Source organism: Callithrix jacchus, chromosome 1, assembly GCF_049354715.1.
Source record: "Callithrix jacchus isolate 240 chromosome 1, calJac240_pri, whole genome shotgun sequence".
Lineage (NCBI taxonomy): Eukaryota > Metazoa > Chordata > Mammalia > Primates > Cebidae > Callithrix > Callithrix jacchus.
In genome coordinates this window covers 120886477-120906248 of record NC_133502.1, presented here as the reverse complement: position 1 = coordinate 120906248, position 19772 = coordinate 120886477, and the positions used below count along the sequence as shown (strand labels likewise).

The following is a 19772-nucleotide window of genomic DNA, read 5'->3' as shown; positions in this document are numbered from 1 at the left end:
AAAGCGGACTCTCTAAAATAAGAGGTAAGAAGAAAAGCTAGGGGAGCCTGAAATGTGTTCATTTTATCACTCTTCAATGCAAGAGGCTGTAATTTTAGTGCAGACCAAGCCACTTATCCAAGAGGGTTCTGACAAATTTTCTGGGAAAAATTTAAAAAAGAATAAAATTCAGCCAGGTGTGGTGGTGCACTCCTGTAATCCCAGCTACTTGGGAGACTGAGGCAGGAGAATCACTTGAACCTGGGAGGCGGAGATTGCAGTGAGGTGAGATCATGCCACTGCACTTCAGCCTGGGCAACAGAACAACACTCTGTCTCAAGAAAAAAAAAAAAAGAATAAAATTAAAATCTCTGGTCGGAAGGTTACAGAAAGGAAAGACACACATATCCGCTAGGGAATAGGAAGTGGTCTTGTCTTCAGCAGCAGGGCTGTCTAATAAATCTGGAGAGTTTTATTGACTTCATAGGCGCAAAAATAACCACCCGGAGAAGACATCGGGTTTCACTTATTTTTTGGAAAGTAATTTTTCACAGACGCAAGGTTAAAAGAAAGTGGTTGCACGGGCCTCGGCTGCGGTGGTGTGTCTTCTGGTATGCGTAATGCAACTGGATCTCAATTCTGGGACGATGCCCAGATTCAGGGGCCTAAAGCCTCTGTTGAAAGCAATGAGGACAGAGTGTTGCCAGAATTTTATATATGCAACTATAGATCAATTGTCTTAGTGCAAGGGTAGACTTTGATCAGGAGCGTCTGGAGGGAGGGGTTTCATGAAATGCTGTTTTCAGCCTTTAATTCTAGTTTTTACATCTACTTGTTCCTAAGTCAGCTACAGACTCTGAATGGCCCTGACATAGAGAAACTGTTCCCTAAGCCACGTCTGGCTCTCAGGCATCAGCAGTGACTGGCATAAAAGGAGTTCCTGGGTAGAAAAGATGTGCAGTTTGGGAGGTTTTGCTCGTACTCCATAGTTTTTGGTTTTACGTTAGACCAGTCAGAAAGGAACATGCTGTTGCTCTCTCCCTCCTGCCTCATGTCTGTGATTCATTAGAAAAGCTTAAAAACTTCCCCTACGCTAAGACAAGCTTTCCTAAGAAAATAATTGATAAGAGCGTATGTTTGTTGGATGAATTCTTCCTGGAACAAACGTCTGGCCAAGAATAGAAAATCCAGCCAGTCTTAGAAGGTACAAGCATCTATTTCTGAACTCCTTCAGATTTACTCATCATTATGGAAAAGATGGAAACTAAGTAATATTTCTAAGTTTTTACAACTTTCTCTCTTTTTCCTCCTGGTCGACCTCCAGGGATCTTATCCCACAGGGTAAGGAAAACTTTCATACTACCATCTTTCTTCTAAAAATCAACAGGAACACAGGCAGAGTAGCCATGGTCTGACCACACTTGGTGGTGAGTGGAGCCTCCTGGGGTGTGGGAAGAGACATTGTCCTCAGAGCCTTTAGCATTCTCTGCAAAACTGGACTGGGGACCAAGAATGAGAGGGTCTGAAAATGACCAATTAGACTGGGAAGCAGGAAAGAAACAAAATTTAAAACCATTTTCTCTGAAATAATCATCTTATTTTAGGAATGACAAAAATAAATGGTGGTCTCAAAATTTAATTTTTAGCAGCAGAATTCTGTTTCTGAGCAAAGTCTGAGATAAAATAGCCAACATTTACTGAGCCCTTGGCATATGCAGGACACTGGGCTAAGCACTTTACATGTGTAGTCTTATTGAATTTAATAATCGCTACCCTAAAATAGGCACTATTATTATGTCTATTTTATAGACAAGGGAAACGAGAAATCAGTGTGCCTCAGATAACACAGTACACAACCCACTATATGACAGATCAAAATGGGGCTGATGCAGTGGATTGCGGCTAGATTACCAGGAACTCTTAAATCTCCCTGCTGCTTGTTCCTCCCTTACTCTCTCATTTCTCTGAAGCAACTGTAAGGCTTTTGGGGAGCAGAGTTTGATAATTTTTTCACTAGAAAACTTCTAAAATTTCTTTTTATTCTAATGCCCAATGATCCTAATTCTGGAGCTATAAACCATAGTAGCCATCAAAACATGCTCTATAAGACTGGATATTGGCAAACCTTACTCTTCCTTAAAGGGCTGGCTCAGGGTCACTGTTCACACACTTTTGAAGACTAGATTTTTAAAACTATTTGATCCAATAAACATAGGAATGAAATCAAAGAATTCTGCAGATATAAACATTCTGATGCTATAAGATGAAATGTGTTGTTTATATTAAAACAGCAATGCTAAAACATAAGGACCAATTTCTCTTTCTTTAATCATTAAGTATTTTCTCACTAACACGTTCTCTTATACATTCACAGACAAATTGTTTCTAATAAATCCAGCCAGATGCAAGTATTAAGCACTAGAATCTTTGCCTCTTGCATTAAGTAGATGTCTGTCTGGGCAGTTGGCTCACCCAGAGCAGGGAGTTCATCAAGGAAAGGGAGAGACTTTTGATCTCTTTGTTGGCTTTTCACAAAGGGAAAACAAACTCCACAGGCTGAACCTGTTAACTTCTAACTCACATCAGACGTTTCCAAATTGCATGATTTTAGTGTAGCTAAGCGGGTGGGGAAACAGACAGTTTCTTCCAGTGTGGCTGTGAGTATAAATGGGTATAAAATTATTGGAGGGCAATTTGGCCATAGCTATTAAAGATGAAATACTCATTCCCTTTGACCCAATAATAATTCGCCTCCTGGGAATTCACTGTAGAGAAAGACAACTGCTCCAAGATGTTTAAGAGTAAAATGATATTTGCAAGAATATTTGTACAGGAAAAACTGGAAAGAACTCGAAGGTGCATTAACAGGCAATTGGTTAAGGAGAGTATGGTTCAGCCATACAATACAATTTTATGGAGCTATTTAATAGAAGATTTTAAAAAATCACTTTTTACCAACTGACACAGCAAGATGTCTAAGACATATTGCTAGATGGAAAACAGCATGCTTTTGTGTGGAGAGTATAATCCCATTTTTTGTAAAATAATAAGTGAAATATTAATATAGGCCTTGAAAAAATTTTAACTGCTTTTCTCAGCTGTGTGGGATTATGGGGGATTTCTACTTTCTATGCTACATATTATAAAGTTTCAAGATGTTTATGTGCGTACATATATAGGTATATGTATACACCATTACTTTTGTAATCAGAAAAAAATAAATGTTTTTATGGCTGGGTCTTCTAAGAGAACTCTTAAAAAAGCGTGGAAGCCTGGTCCAAATCCATCAACTTTACTGTAAAAGAAAAACTTAGTCGACATTGGAACAATGATACCACTTAACCGAAAGGAGGACCACACTTGGAAACTCATCTGCTCTCTAGAGTCTATAAGCCATTGTAATAATTAGCCCACAGTGGAGTGTTCTTCCAAGGAAGGGCAAAACTTAAAACTGCAGCCAGTTTTTGAACCACTGCCACAGTTAGGAAAGGACAACTGACAACCGGGGACTCAACCTGAGTAGTGTTAGTCCCAGTGGTGACTTGCCAGGAGTAGGGGTGAGGGAGTATCCATAAAAGACAAAGAGTTTGTGTTTAAATTTTACTCTTTTATTGAGCTAAAATTTGGTGCAACTTCTCTAGCTCAGTTTGGTGCAATTTCTCTAGCAGATCCCCATTTTGTAGAGTGTATAGCTTATATTAAAGGGACTCTTAATAAAGTGAAGGTAAAATTACAAATATAAAATTAGGCACAAGGTTTTGGAAGAGGACCCTAAAAAGGAGAAGCCCTTAAGTTAAGCTTCATTAGCTTCTCAGTGAATTCTTACTGCTCTGACCCACAGCCCCCACCGTTTTTTTTTTTTCTTTGAAACAGAGTCTCACTCTGTCAACCAGGCTGGAGTGCAGTGACAGGATCACAGCTCGCTGCAGCCTCAGCCTCTGGGCCCAAGCAATCCTCCCTGCTCAACCTTCCCAAGTAGCTGGGACTACAGGCACACAGTGCCATGCCTGGCTAATTTAAATTCATTGTAGAGATGGGTCTCCCTGTGTTGTCCAGGCTGGTCTCGAATTCCTGATCTTAAAAGATCCTCCCTGCCTCAGCATCCCCAAGTGGGATTACAGGCATGAGCCACCGCACCTGGCCTGACCAAGAAAACACAGGGCAGTAACAGGTACTCTTCCTTTTCTTGAAGAATTATTATACCAAAACAGTTTCCGTACCATTTGTGGTGAAGGCTAGAGGCACCTTGAGGCATCCCAAGGCAGCCTTGGAAGACTGTGATCTATATTCTTTTGGGGATACTTGAGTTTCTGTGGATGGAAATGCTCTGGAGAAGCTCTATTTGTTGACAATGGCAGACACCCAGTCCATGATATTCATAAAACTATGGCAGGCAGAGTTGGGAAAGTTGGTCATCAATCTAGATTCAGGTCCAAGGCAGAATGGCTCACCACTATAGTCATTCCAAGTCATTGCCCAGGCAGCTTTGAAGTATCTTGAGGGCCTAACCCTTAGAAGGCTATTTTTCTCCTCTGGTTCCTGGGCAACTGTTGGGGTGTGTGATTTTTTTTCTTTTTTAAAAAGACTTATTAGAGTTGGATCCACAGAACTGCTTAATTATATCCGTTCACCTAGATTTCTACGGTGGTTTCCTTATGAAGAAAACAGTTAATGTAGAGATGCCCTTGTACTGCTGGCATAAAGCTGTCATCAAAGAACAAATCACTGATTTTCTTTGGTTCCTTAGATTTCAACTTTTGTGTTGAGTTTTGTTTTAGCTTTAAGGAAACAGCTAACTTGCTGGGCTTCTCCTTAGCCAGCATGATCAAGTTTTAAAAGCTGCTTTTTGTTAATGGAAAGGAAGTAGCTTCCTCGCCTTTCCTATAAACATTTACTTGGAGTCTGTTTACTCCTGTCATTGGTAAACCTCATTTGTTCCCAAGTTTTATTTTAGGCTATTTTATTTATTATAGGGCAAAAAAAAAAAAAAACCAACTCAAAGAATCCTAAAACTAAGCTTTCATTTTTTTCATGTTTTCTTTTAACTTCATATTGAATGATCCTAATCTTCCAAAAGATTTTAGTGGCTACTATTGTGTAGCAAAGAGGGAGATTGTTCTAGACTATGAGGAAGTAGACTTGAATTAATACAATTGCTTGAGTAATGGATGCTATATGTCTATAGTGAAATCATTTATGCTCCTTGCATGCATGTGTGTGATGTGGTATGGTTTTCTTGCTTGTTCATGAAAATATTAAAAACAATTCCCTTTTTGATAAATAATGCTACTAGCAAATACAGAAGTGCTAAAGAATAATAAAATATTTGAATATTTGCATTTGAAAGCCTATTGTTATTTTAAACCAAGACAAGTGGGTGTTAGTTTATTGATGCCAGTGACATCAGCATTAGTAATGGGCTCTTTTAGCAAAAAGCAATCCTCAAATGTCTTTTTCTTTTTGTAAGAATTCTGAAAGATGGGCTCCCAGTTAATCAGCTATCAAGGAGCTCACTGTAAATGTTATCTGAGTTAAACTTATCTGAATTTAATTAGATTAAAAAGTTGACTGGGAATTCATCCAAAATGTGCTCATCAAAAAACAAAGGTATTTGAAAGTGCAGAAAAAGAAATAGGATTATGGGCAACAAAATTAATTTGAAATCTCTTAAACCTGGAAAAATCATTAAAGATAGGAATGCTGAATGTAAAAGCATTTTATTTTTATTTTAACAATAATTAATACAATACGTCTATCCCTGGGGTTTTCCGTGACATGCTCCTTTCAGAAAAGTGCTCTTCCACGCTAACAATAAAAATTATCCAAAGGTACAAAATTAACCAGAGGTACAGTATCACAGAAAATCACCTTAAGAATATTTCTTCACCCAAAGCATTCAATTTGCCAAAAGATTTTTTGGTAGAATTTGTAGATGTAGTTAAATGTAATCTCATAAAAAATTTAAAGTATTTTAATCATGCATTAACTAAATTCTGTTTAGGAAAAATAATAAAATTACTTGAATTTAGAGCTATTCAGAAAATTATAGAGTGCATAATGAAGAGTTAATACTGCTAGTCACCTCAGTATGTGGGCTATACCAAATTCCTTACTGGCAAATAAATTATAAGCTCTTAAATATGTGGATATCTGTCCTGAGTCAAATGCTTTAGATAAGGGTTAGGCTTAATATAAGTGTTTGTAGCGCAAATAAACATGATTGAATTCAGCGAGGCCTTAAATTGTTCACTGTTTGGTATATATTTTCCTGATTGTCTTTCTTAGTTATGCCTCATTTAAATAGTAGCTGACCAAGTGATAGCAACTGTATATATTTAAAACACTCTCTGTGCAGATGAGCACTTTGGGAAGTTCTCCAAAAATTAACACATATATATTGCATAGGAATTTGATTTAAAAAGAAAATTATTTTTCTCATATAATATGCAATATTTAAAAATCCAGTGGTAGGATAGATCCAGTTTCTCGAACAATGTTGACAGAAAGGTCTTTCTTTAAATCTAAACTTTACTACTTTCTGTGTTGTTTTCATTCTTAGGCATATATAGTGCAAAGATGGAACGACTCAGCAACCCCAGGGAAAAGGAGAGTGTTTGTTTTATGATAGAAGCTGACTTCCCATTCCCTAGCTTGTATCACACGCCCATCCCTGAACATACACTAGTGCTGCAGTGCTGAGCTGGTATGTTATTAATAGTTTCTTGTGGCTCCCATAACAAATTACCAAAAACTGGTGGCTTAAAACAACAGAAATTTATTATATCATATTTATGGAGGCCACCACCCCTAAGTCAAGGAGTCAGCAGGGCCATGCTGCCTCTGGAAGCTCTAGGGGGAGGTTCTGTTTCTTTCTCATCAGGCGCCTCCAAGTATTCCTTGGTTTTCAGCCACATCACTCCAATCTCTGTCTCTGTGGTCACATTGCTTCCTCGTCTTATCTTTATGTCTCCTTGGTGTGTCTGTGTCAAATTGCTTCTGCCTTTATCCTAAGGGCACACACACGATTATATTAAGAGCCCACATGGATAATCCAGGAGGATTTCATCTCAGGATCCTTAACCTACTTACAGCTGCAAAGGCCTTTTTACAAATAAGGTCACATTCACAAGTTCCACAGGTTAGGATTTGGACATTATCTTTCTAGGGGCCGCCATTCAACCCACTACAACTGCCAAATGTTTAACAATCTTTTTGGCAAGAAAAGGTATGCCCTGAACTTGTAGCAGTTCTGTAGTGTAAATACTGCTACCACGGCCAATTTCAAGCTATCAAGGGAAGACAAAGAACATGGAATTGGGAGGAGATGTATAGCCGCACACCATTATCCAGTATTTCCACTATCAAATCCAATAGATGTAAGTAACCTCAAGAGCATAAATAATTGTAAAATGCAGTCAAATGATTAGGAAGTGATAAGGTTGATGTATCATTACCTTCATTTTTAACATAATTTAATTATAAGGTTATATGCTTTAAATTGTAAAGGTGATTGTTTAACAACTGGCACATGGAATTTCTGAACATTTACCAGTTGGTTTGGACGACTTGGTATGAGTTGGCTCCAGCAGACCACTGGATAAAGTATGCTGACTGATGAGCCTGAGTCATGGAGCCTGGGACGTGGGGTCAGCAACAGCCAAACCACAGGAACTGGAAATAGGGTGTGTAGTTTCTTTTAGAAAAAATTGAGGTGCTATTACCTAAAGAAGGGGAAAGTAATATTAGGAAGACAGAAACAACAAATCCACCTCAGGGTCATTGTTTAAATATATTTTAATGATTTCAGGCTAAGGAAAACATTTCAGTAAAGTTTAAAAGAATTTTAAGTATGAGTACTGTGGATATGCAGGTACCTGCAAATCAGACTCTCTCCTTCTACAGAAAAAACACAATTGTTCACAGCTTCATTTTGGTTAGCTCATAAAATCTGTGTTTTTTAAAACTGGACACATTTATCCCAAAGTGATTGGGATCAGAAAATGCGAGAGAAACCAACAGTCTTTTTTTTTTTAATGTTTTTAGCAGTCTTATATATGTATTTATATATAATCCACATTTTATAGAAATATAAATTTATTTTTATATAGTATATATTTACAGTATATTTATGATATATATATATATATATATACACACATACACACACACAGAAAACATATAATTCACACATTGTACAATCCATCCATTTAAAGGGCAGAATGCAATGGTTTTTAATACAATCACAAAGTGATGCAACCATCACTACAATTAATTTTAGAACATTTTCATCAACCTAAAAAGAAAACTTTGCTGTCATCCTCCAGGCTCCCTAAACTCTCTCAGAACTCTAGCCAACCATTAGTCTAGTTTCTGTCCCCACAGAATTGCCTATTCTAGGAATTTCGTATAAGTAGAATGATACAATGCACATTCCTTTGTGACAGGCTTATCTTACTTAGCATGATATTTTCAGGTCCATCCTTGTTAATGCATGTATTAATATTTCATTTCTTTCATCACCAAATAGTGTTCCATTACATGTATATCCTACATTAAGTTCATCCATTCATTAGTTGATGGACATTTGGATTGCTTTCCCTCTTTGGCTATTATGAAAAGGCTGCTGTGAACATCATTTACAAGTTTTTATGTGGACATAAGTTTCCATTTCTCTTAAACCAATGGTCATTAAGCCAAAATTTTTAGCAAGTGTTCTTATTTTCCATATGATTAAGGAAACTGTTATTTAGGACGTAACTCAGAAATGTCTCATGTAGAATTCCAAACTTCTTAAATATTGGGTCACCACCCCCAACTCTGCTATTCCTTGATAGGGAGGAGGAGGGTGCTGTCTGTCAGGAAAAGTAGGAGCTGACCTGGGGGCTCACCGATCACTGCACAGGGCTGACTGAAATCCCTTTGCAGCACCTGAGGCCAGGTCTGGCCCACAACTGGCTCGCAATAATCAGCCCATCACAATGTTCCTTCGGGGAGACTCTATACATAAAGTATAAGAATGAGAAAAATAAAACCTGACCTGGAAATCAGAGTCATGGGGTTTGGGAAACTTGCAGGAAAGAAGAGGGAAAAAAATAGCTTTTCTGATAGAAGCCAGTGAACTTAGTTTTCTCTCTTGTGTGACTTGGAGGAGTTCTTTGGTGTGTCCTGCAGACCTGCAATGAAAAAGAAGGCCCTATATTAATTTATATAGCGACTCTTTTCCAAGAAATTCAGAGCATTTCAAACAGTCTTTCACTCACTCCCCTGAGGAAGTTTGCATAGTGTGCATAAGAAATTACTTCTTTTAAAATTTACACTCTTCAGTACTGAGCAGAAATAGAACTAGAAAAGCAGACCTCCTGACCAAACATTCCGCTATAACATTTTCAGGGAGCTTCTATAAATCAGAGCATATCCTTAAAAACAGGATCTCCTCATAATAGCCCCATGACTACTCACTGGTGACTGACATTCCTTTCAGCAAGAGCAAAAGTTTCCTTTCCAAATTAGAATCAACTGGTATGGCATGCACTATAAAACTGAAGTATGTCATTATTCATCATTAACTGCTCAGGATCACCCAGACCCCTCAGACAAACCATTCAGTTTTACTCTCCAGCTCCATCCTCCTAACTCACCCCAGCTGAGAACCCCTTACTAATCTCGAAACTGGCTCAGTGCAAAAGAGGAGTCCTGCTGGTAAATGCCAGGCAAAAAACTGGAGACAAAATCAGTCCTGCCCTCACTGCCGTTTCTTGCTGTGTCTCGGTGCTGTTTTTCTGCGGGGCAGCACTGCTCCTCAGGGCCTTGCTGGCCATCCTGGGTAGCATACTCAGCTCCAGCTTCCCAAACCTCACCAGCGTCAGCCACGTGCAGGGCTAAACTCAGCCCTCAACCTCAAACACTAGTTCCTCATGTGGGGCCTTTTCTCAAGATATTCTTATTGTGACTTCCTCAGTATCCATCCCTGGGAAAAGAAAATCTTGGTCAGAGCCTCACTAGCTTGTGTGGAATCTCGGGAAGTAACAACCTGGGAAGTCTCTGTGCTTTCTTTTTCTACTTCAAGAAAACCTCTGGGATCCATGAGTTCCCTCCTAGTGATTACCAGAGAATGGGAAGTTTTAATCCAGTTAGTGACAAAAAGTTCGTATTAGTGTCTCATGCTGCCCCTAGTGTCCCAGCCTCAGGCATGTTTTATTTGGGCCCCCATAATCCTAACATGCACCTTATTTAAAATGTGTACCAGTTGTCAGCCAGGACTGGCTATGCAGTTTGTGAGGGACCAGTGCAATGCAAAAATGCAGGCCCCTTGTTGAAATTTTAAGAATTACAAGCAGGGCATGTAAGCCAACAGGGCACTTCTAAGTGTGGGATCCTGTGTGACTGCAGATCACACACCCAGGAAGCCAGTCCTGCTGCTGATGTTTAAGAAGCACAAAATTCTTAAACTAGAGAAATCTGGCAACCCTGGGTCTGCATCTCCAAATGACAGTACGTAATGCGTTGGTGTGGAGTATTATCTTGTACTGGTTTGCTGTGCCTGCCATGACAAAATCCTGCAGATTGGGTGGCTTAAACACAGAAATTAATTTTCTCACAATTCGAGGGGCTCAAGTCTGAGATCAAGTTGTCAGTAGGGTTGGCTTCTTTTGAGGCCTCTTTCTTTGTAGACGGCCACTTTCTCCCTGTGTCTTCACATGGTCTTCCCTCTGTACATGTCTGTGTCCTAACCACTTCTTATAAGGACTCCACCGGTCATATTGGATTAGGGCCCACTTCATTATATCTTAAGTAGCCCTTAAAGACCCTATTTCCAAATACAGTCACATTCTGAGGTACCGGGGTGACGTTGGAGCAGCACAGTTCAGCCTGTGACACAGCTGTTCCCTTTGGGGAGGGATGCCGTGCTCCAAGTCACTGTGCTTGCTCCAACCCAATGCATGCTCACACACACACATTGTGTCCCCATCCCTGAGGCAGGGGTCAGTTGCTATAGGTCATCTCATCTGTGCTGCTGTTCTTCCTCTGGTTCACTTCTCTCATTTAGAGAGACCCGCTCCCCCCCTGAAGCACAGGGAAGAGTGACAGTGTTCACAACAGGACAAGGGCTACACACTCCCTCCACAACTGAAAAGCTAAGGTTGCTGTTCAAGCGATCCAGGACAATAATCCATTTCCTAAAACACACACACACACACACACACACACACACACACACACACACACACACTGTACCCATTACATAGAGAAATACAATGCTGAAGGAAGAAACTGCCATGAGGCATAACGGACTGCTCACCTCAGAAACCAGACTTGAAGGTTTTAGGAGACAAAAACCCTCAGCGACTGCATAATTATTCCCCAGGGCTGATCCCACTTAGAAAAATCACATGACTGTACAAGGGATGGCCTTAAATTTCAATGGAAACCCAACCACATCGCCCCTTAGAGATAACGTACTCTCAAATTGGCTTTTGTACCTATTTGTAGAGAATGTTAGCCAGATTATAGCTGAAAACTCTGCTAATTCTGGGGAAGATTTTGGTCTTGTGCCTGGAACTATTGAAGCATATATTCACACCTACTACATGTAACACTTAGTAGCAGAATTTCCAGCACAATTCTTTAGTACTTTATTTTTAAAGGAAACAGAGCAGAGACTGAAGCCCTGCTCACTCTGCAGCTTTCTTGCAGGAGGCTCCACAAAAGGTGGTGGTGAGGGGGGTTCTGTGCTGAAAACCGGTATAGTTTGATTTTTAAAAGGAAAGGAACACTAACATCTTTGCTCACAATTGAGGAACTCGTGATGTTTAAACATAACATTTGCCCCTGCATGTAGATTGAAAGAATCGTGTGAAATTTGCAAGGCTCTGAGAAAACAGGGTGCAGCATATTGGTGATCTGATAAATCCCAATCAACATTAGACTTTGGAAAAGAACTTACAAACATCTACTGTAACTCCTTTGGTTTTTAGACAAGGAAGGGGAGGTTGGACATTTTAACTGATTTGCCCACAACCAGCACTCCACCTAAAATGAAGGTCTTTTCTTTCAGGTCAGCTACCTCCCATCGCACCAGGCTACTCCTAAACAGGCATTGTCTGTCCGCCTTGAATTGCACGCAAAAAAAGACAAAACCCCTCTCATTCTCCACTAGAGTCTCTATTTTGATTCTAGAGTTGAGAAAGCAATGGCTATTTCAACTTCAACTCCTTTAGCAGACAGAAGAAAAGGCATCTGACCCGTAGACTCTTTCAGCTGGTCCCGGGGTCTCGTCGCCTGCGGGTCTCTCGCTGGCATCGGCGGCCAATCAGACACCAGGGGGCGCAGCAGCCTTTGTACTAACAGGCATTGAAGACAAGCCTGACTGGGCCGTCAAGAAAAATCTGACTTCCCTCCTTTCAGTTTCTCTCATTGGAACCAGCCCACTCCCCACCCCTCTTCAACTCCTTAAAGCCGTCTTCTGTTTCCTCCTCATGCTCAGATTCTCAGGGTGCAGGGATGCAGCGGTTCAGAGACCCCTCTCTGCCGAGGAGACCCTAGCACTGGCCTACCATTTGTTCTCACTTGCAGGCCTCTGAATTCAGGATGTTTTCAGCCACTCTTCCTGAATGAAGGACACTGTAGAACAGGACCAGCTTCAAGGAAGAACTGGTGCATCTATCCTCTAATATCCCTCCCCTTTCCACGCACAAAAACAATCAAAAACAAATTAAATAACATGTTCTGAGAAGCTCATACAGCCAGGACTTATCCCTCACCACCCTCTGCCTGCCCCTACAGTCTAAGGACCGCCTTTGGTAGTGGCTACCTACCCAAAGGGACAGGCTTCAGTGCCTTCACTACACCCCTACCATTCTCACCAACCCATGATGCACCCCAAGCAGGATAACTGCCTCCTTGTGACCTCACCAGCTTGGCTCTGTGTGCCCTCCAGCAGAAAGAAATCCACTTCACACTTGCCAAAGTTTCCCGATTCTAACAATTCAGTAATAAATGAGCATGCTCTTCTACTTTAAGACACACTCCTCACCCTGCCTCTAGAGACACAAACGCACACAATGCAGACCCTCAGATGTAAAAAAAGTACCATTTTGCAAAGACTCCCAAAACTCCTCTGTTCCATGCGGAAAGGCTAAGGGTCCTTCCTATGCCGGCCTTTGAAAAGCAGCTATATATTTACATAGAGAGATTCCAAGTTTACACAGTCCTTTCCCTGTCTGTCACTGGAGCCTCTCAACCCTGAGAGATATGCAGTGAAATCTAAAGCTTAGAGGCTTGCCTCAGGACCAGACCTAGTACAATGTAGAAACAGCACTGGGGGCCTGGGTGAGAGAGTATGGAGAGAGTTGCTTGTCCTGTTGTACCAAGGCCTAAAAGAAAAGCAGCCACCAAAGAAGATCATCAGATTACATGCACAGAAGGAGCCTGTGGTCTCAGGAGGCAGGCGAGGGCAAGGGGAACAGTGGAAAAGAAGGGGTGATGTCAACTCTGACCTGACTCTTCTTTCTACCTGTGGCCTCAGTCACTGCTTTGTTTCCACATGCATCTTAGCTAATGTAGAGTACTGGGAAGGGCTGAGCCTGGAGACAGGTAGCCATGGGTTGTTACCTTGATGGTGAACCTCCCAACTCCACACTCATGAAATAATGATAACATCTCTTAGACATACAGCACACCAGCACAGAAATGAAAAACATAAGTGTAATTCCAGGAGACGGAGCAGTGTAGGAGGCTTTTACTTTCATTTCATGCTGTTTTGTATTATTTGAAGTATCTTGATTACACGTGTATACCTTTTATAATTTTATTTTTAAAATTTTACTGGGGCTAATGATACTCTTTAGCGTTGCTGCAAAGATGACTTATGTAGCATGTCTGGATGGAACGTGGTCTGGCACACAGTTGATGCTCACTAAACAGTAGTTTATTGTTAGCAATATACCTCCCTCAGAACTGTGGGCAACGGGACCTCAAATTAAGAGACCCAGGGTCTGCTGCACACTCTGCTCTCAGATCCATGCATGCTCTTTAGTAAGTCAAGTCCCTTGGAATCTCTCTATGTCACATAGTAGCTGCTCTTCAAAGGCCTGCATAAGAAGAACACTGTGCCTCAGTTTTTTTACCTATAAAGCAATGAGACACAAGCCAGTTGATTTGGAAAATGATGAGACAGACAGGACAACATGCTCACCACCCAAAATGCCTGAGACACCTTCTAAAATTCAGTCACAGTCTTTGCAAGAGGAGGTTTCTTAAGTTTGAGTTAATCAGACAGAAACTCTTTCTAGAAGACAACGCCATCTAGGATAGACAGAAAGGGCTGGAGACAACTAAAGTTCTAAAGCAAGTACAGAAATTAAATCAGGAAACAAATAATGTGTAAACACTGTGTAAGACCATCAGCTTAGGGTGGGAGGTGGGAAAAGAAGGTTTAAGCTGTTCCTTGAGTGCAGTTGGCACCATGATCACTTCCTGACAAGAGAGATGCCCTTGGTAGGCAGAAGGGCTGTGATTCAAGGTCCAGGCATCCGTGGCCCAGACAGAGCCAGCCCTAGCCCAGTTCCCTAGGATGAGAGTTCTGTATGGGGCACAGGGCTGGCACAGTTGAGACCAGGCCTCTCTAGGCAGATCCAAGAGCAGAGCTGCCCTTTGGACAAATTACTTTTGGCAAAGTTAGAAGGAACCCACTGCCCACAAGAATTGGGCTAAAGCACCTCTGAAGTTCCTTCCAGCATGAACTTTATCTTAGCAACAACCCAAAACAGTGGGGAAACAGGGCCATAGGAAGTGCAGATACCCAGGCATGATCCCCTCCCTGCTTAGCAGCTGGTCTGGAGATACCTATTTTTTATGCACTCCAACTCCTGAAAACCAACTAAAGATTTGTCCCTGGAACACACAGCGGATTCATTTCCCATCCTACTCAGAAAGGGAGATTTTCCTCCAAGTCTCCTTTGTCAAAGCCTGGCCTTTGGGGGACGGGAGGCAGGTAGTCTAGTGAGTAGGAAGGTTGTGACTTTCCTTTTGCCCCGTGGTCTCCTTCCTATTTAAAGCAGCACCGCCTGTCGTAACAGCTTCGTGCCAATATTTGCAGGCAGGAAGATTTTCTGACATTGTAAGGGGGTTGGGGTTGTTGGAAGCAGATGGGAGGCCCTTTCCCAAGGCCATCCGCGGAGCAGAAATTGGCTACACCCGCACTCGGGAGGAATCCCTAGCCCCCACTCTAACGGTCAGCGCCCATGAGGTATCTGCGTTTACATTTTAAAAGCAAAGGGGAATTTTTTTTAAATCTCTGAATTATCTGGCAGCGCCTGTTCTTATACAATTGCATCTCCCTAAAGCCCTTGTTGTCACTCCCTAAAGAGGAGGTCGTGTTTTCAGTTCTTGAGAGATCTGGAATAACGGTATCAGAGTATGCCGACACCTGGAGGACCCCTCCCCTCCCCTCCCAGGTCTTTCGCCCTAAGCTGGCAGAGGAGTTGAGGGTAGGGGGAGGCCATTTGCAGTGAGGCACGGGCAGGTAGCAACAACTCTGCCTGATCTCCAGAGGCAAAACCAAACTAAAAATAGTTCCAACCATTATATTTTAACAAAATCTGCATTCTGTGAAAGTCTGTTTTTTCTTAGAGAAATGCCCTTTGTTGTACATTATATGTCACTTTTGTAGGCAAACCTGAATACCTGGCCACTTGTTAAAATGCCTCTGTGCTTGCTTTTCCGTGTGGGTCTTTTCTGTGAGCGTTTGTATCTCTAATAAGCAGCGTTGTTTATTAGCCTTGGGTCGGGGCCCCTGGGACTGAACCGAAATAATACAGAAGCACCAAGGCTGAGCGCTGGAAAATACTCAGGGTTTCCCAGGCCCAGGAAGGTCCCTGGGGCGGCCAAACGACCCGCTTGGGGAGAGCCCACCCGTGCGTGCAAGCCTAGTAAAGGGCAAGTTTGCGAGAGTTTTTCCAGGCGGGGAGAGGTCCTGGGCAAGCCAAAGCTCAGATGAGTGGGCATAGGAAAGGGGCACATAGGGAAGGGAAATGCCACTGAGGACCGGGAATAGGAGCGTGACTTAAGGGCCAAACAGGCTAATGTTGCCAGGATGAATTTTTTAAGGGCGGGGTACTGCCGCGCGGGAGGCGTTCTGAGCCGTCTTTTAGCTCGAAGTCTCAACACTCATCCCTATGCAAGAAATTCTCACTAATAAATTCTTTTTTTCCGCGTAGCCCGTCAGCCCTTGCTGTTAAAATCCTAAAGAAGATGAGGCTTACTTCCCTCCTTCTCCGTAGTTACCTAATATTTGCCCACATTTCGTTTTCAGCCAGGGATTTTGTGGCCGTGGGGGATGTGAGCGCATGCCCCAAGAAATAAAGTGCCGCTGTTCATAGCCGCAGAGCAAGTCTTTCTGTCCCTTTGGATCCCAAGAGAGCCCCCCGCTTTGGGGCGCTCCAAAATTTCGCTGCTCCCAAAACGAAGTGGGGTTCGCTATCAAAAAGCAGAAACCCGCATGGGAAACACAACACGGAGTGCCTTGGCGTCTCCGGGAAATTTTTCCGGTTGAGCCTAGTCTACGCCTTCACACCCCCTAAACTGAATGTCGGGCGGCTCCGTTGCAGAGTTTGCTCTAAAAAAGGTTGTTAAATACTTGCCAGGTTCAGGCTGTGCGCTTCTCAAATGAGACTTCCAGCCCCGGGGCCTTGCCTGAACTGTCCTTCCCACAGGTTCGTTTGCGAGACCAAACCCCCACCCTCCTAGCTTCCAAAAATTCTCCCAACAGGCTACAAAGACTGCTCAAATAGTCCTGGCTAGCTTCGCTCCCTCATTCCGTTAGATTGTTTAAAAATACAGAGATCTGTTTGCTCGCAAGAGCAGAGTGATTTCCCTCAAGCAACTCGAGCGAGAGCTTTAGGCAGCCCCTGGTTGCAGCGAGTCCAAGCGTCGGTGGAGTTTTCCGAATTTCAGGAAGCAGTAAAGTGAATTTCGGTGCAGGGAAAAGTGCCGGGTGTTGGAACGCAAGGTGGGGGCGGGAGCCCAGGAAGCCGCCAGGAGGCTTTTTGTTTTTTAACGTTAGACACGCATGAAGGCGCAAGCTTCGTGGTTTCCGAACTTAGAGAGTCGTGCCGAGTTTGGGCTCATCCCTGCAGCCAGGGGCCCAACACAGAGCCGGGAAGGCTATTTCCAGTTCTCAAAGAGCGAGCAGAGGAGCGGGAGCAGCTCTCTGGGCTCTGCCACACGCAGCTGACTTTGTCCGTTGCTCCCAGCTCTTCCGCCCTCTTGCTTCTCGTGCCACCCCTAGAGCCATCCCACAGCTGCCAGTATTGCTCAGGGGAAGAAGGGCTCTAGGCGGCAGAATCCCCCAACAGGTAGTTTCACCCGTTGGCTGGCCTGGCTTGGCTTAAATATCAAAGGCTGGGCCGCCTGTGCCGTGCTAAACTGGAGCAGAGGCACTCACACCTAAAGAGTCGCGGAACGAAAGCCGCGTTCTGGGAGTCACTTTAAATAACCTTGTTTTCTCTGCACTCTCCAACTTCTCACGAAATAGCGTGAGTCCTCCCGTTTGGAACGGCGCTCAGCGAACCTAAATAAGCTGCTTCAGGTTGAAAACTCACAGCCAATTTGGGGTCTTTTTTTTCCATCCCCGGTAGTTACTACAGAACCCAACTCGGCTTTAGAACCATAGGTATTTATTTGGGAACTGGAAAATTCCCCTCAAAGCAAAAGAGGAAAAGAGTGCGTTGCACTTGGACGACATAATTGAATTATGCCTTCCCTTGGCGCGTAGTGAGGAAAAGCGGAATGCCAGTAGGTGTGTAGAATGGGTCGCGGCGGCCTCGCGCCCCAGCGGATGCACCACGTTTCCTTCCCAGGTTGCAGGGAGAAGTTGGGTTGGGCCACTCCGTTCCGCCCCCTGCATAAATGACCAGGTTAGGGCATAGCAAAAACCTAGTCCTGTCTGCTCTGTCAGGTCGCTCGCTGGAACGTCCCCGCCAGGGGCCGCGGGGCGCACGTGGTGCACGGAGAAACCCTGTGCGACGCGAAACTACGCTCTTCGTTTCAAACTGGCGCGCGCTGGCCCCTGCTGGGCGGCGGCGGGGGTGGGGGTGGGGGGGGGATACTGGGTCCCTCGGCAGGCAGATCTAATCCCGCCTTGGCAGACAAGACTCTCGCTACCGCTCTGAGCCGTCACCGGGTAGTGCGTACCGCACGGACAAAACCCGCTGAACTCCTGGCCCTGCCTTGTCTGTTTCCTAAAGAAATGTCTTTTTCACTCCACACAGTCCCACGACCCCCCAAGGACTCTGGGGCCGGGGGCAGACCTGACGGAAGAGACTTGGATCTCTAACCGCCTGGGAACCTGGCCACCCTCTCCCATACCCCTCTCCCAATCGCACCCAGCTCGCTCCCCTCCACACCCACACCAGAACTGTTAGCTTGCCCTGCGCCTCCGCCACTAACTGCGCTACCTAAACTTTCCAAAGTAAAGTTTTCTCGCATGTTGCCAGCTCAAGTTCGCCCCAGCTGGAGCTGGCAGGAGGAGAAAAGGAGTCCCTCTTCCCCTCCACCTATCCTCCTCTCCCTCCCGTCCTCTCCCTCCCCTAGTAGTCCAAACCTTGAGGGTGGGAGCGCGCGGCGGTGGAGCCACCGAAGGCACAGACTGTGCAGGGGACGGAGTTCGTTTCTCATCCCCCACTCTCTGTGCATTGGTCGTTCCCGCCCCCTTCTCCCCCACCTCGCTTTCGGCTGGGAACTGCGGGCTTGTAGTTTACTCTTGTTCAAATTTATTTCTCTTTCTTAAGCTTTTTAAAAAAATATCCCACCCTTTCGAGCCTCGCGCGTCTTCTGCCTTCCAGCTCCCGGCGTGGGGCTCGGGAGATGCACGTTTCGCGCCGGGCGGGATGTCTCCTGAGTGGGGGCCATGGGCTCCCTGGCTACGATTTCTCTGGCCTGGTTTCGTCTCCTTAGGAGACCTAGGTCCTGTTGCGAGGCTAATTCGTGCGGGAGCTCGGCCTTCAGTGCTTCTTACCCCGAGTCTCACCCGAAGCTGTCGACGGGTTTAGGGGGATGTTTGAGAGACAGCAGTAGATGGGAGACCCTGTTCTGACACCTTCTTGAGTTGTTTAAACATACAGGTAATTAGAGACAGAAAAAGCCCCTCCTTCAAGGTTCTATAACTCCTTGCGCATGGCCAGGTGAGCATCACAGAAAGCGCCCCAGCTGGTTAATTTGTGGCCTATTATGTTTTTATTTTGCCTAGGATTAACAAGATTTGAGATTTTGTACCCAAATTTACTACCCTGGGGCTTCAACTTTCAAACCAGCAAGACAACGGGGATGTTTCGGTGAAACTGGATCTTCTGCGCTGCTGGGACGCGTGCGGGGAATAGAAACGAAATCTGTCGCCGATGGTGTGCCGCGGACTGCTGGGCCTGGGGACACTGGGCCGGCTTTTCTGAATCCCATCGGGGTGGGTTTGAAATCGGACTTGGGCCCCCCCCAGGGTCGTGGTCTGCACTTAGCCTAGATTTTTCCACATGGCCAATGAGTTCCTGTGGCAGGTCGCAGACGACACCCATCCTGAGCGACATTCCCAGGGGCAAGCGGTTTCAGGAGCACCTTTGCCTTTAGCTCAAGGTTAGCGGGGTGTCAGTTACCTCGCGTGACTGCGGATATGAAATCTCTACCCAAAGCAAAGATGGCTACAAATGCCCCTCTGCTTGAACATCGGGAGACTTATCCCGGCCCCCACCACAAGTCTCTTTCCAGTGCTGGGGCGAACACGTGCCCCACGTGCCCCACGCGCC

The 19772-nt window shown here is 44.2% G+C and overlaps 2 protein-coding genes across 15 annotated transcripts in view; one reads left to right on the top strand and one right to left on the bottom strand.

The window, feature by feature from the left end:
• The window catches only part of NFIB (nuclear factor I B), a 448899-nt gene that overhangs the window by 161090 nt on the left and 268037 nt on the right, over window positions 1-19772 (top strand). The window lies entirely within an intron of this gene.
• Window positions 1-19772, bottom strand: part of LOC144582151 (uncharacterized) — a 71106-nt gene that overhangs the window by 22402 nt on the left and 28932 nt on the right. For 3 of the 11 annotated variants that reach the window (XR_013534240.1, XR_013534244.1, XR_013534238.1), the window contains exon 2: window positions 9017-9152. Coding sequence is in view for 1 of the 11 variants with exons in the window: in XM_078369310.1 (XP_078225436.1) it covers window positions 6792-6986; window positions 9017-9152; window positions 18581-18672 (423 nt within the window). In the remaining 10 variants the exon portion in view is untranslated. Of the gene's footprint in view, window positions 1-5677; window positions 6987-7528; window positions 7701-9016; window positions 9153-18580; window positions 18723-19772 lie in introns of those variants that run through there. The other 8 variants (XR_013534236.1, XR_013534235.1, XR_013534245.1 and 5 more) reach the window with 7 other exon arrangements.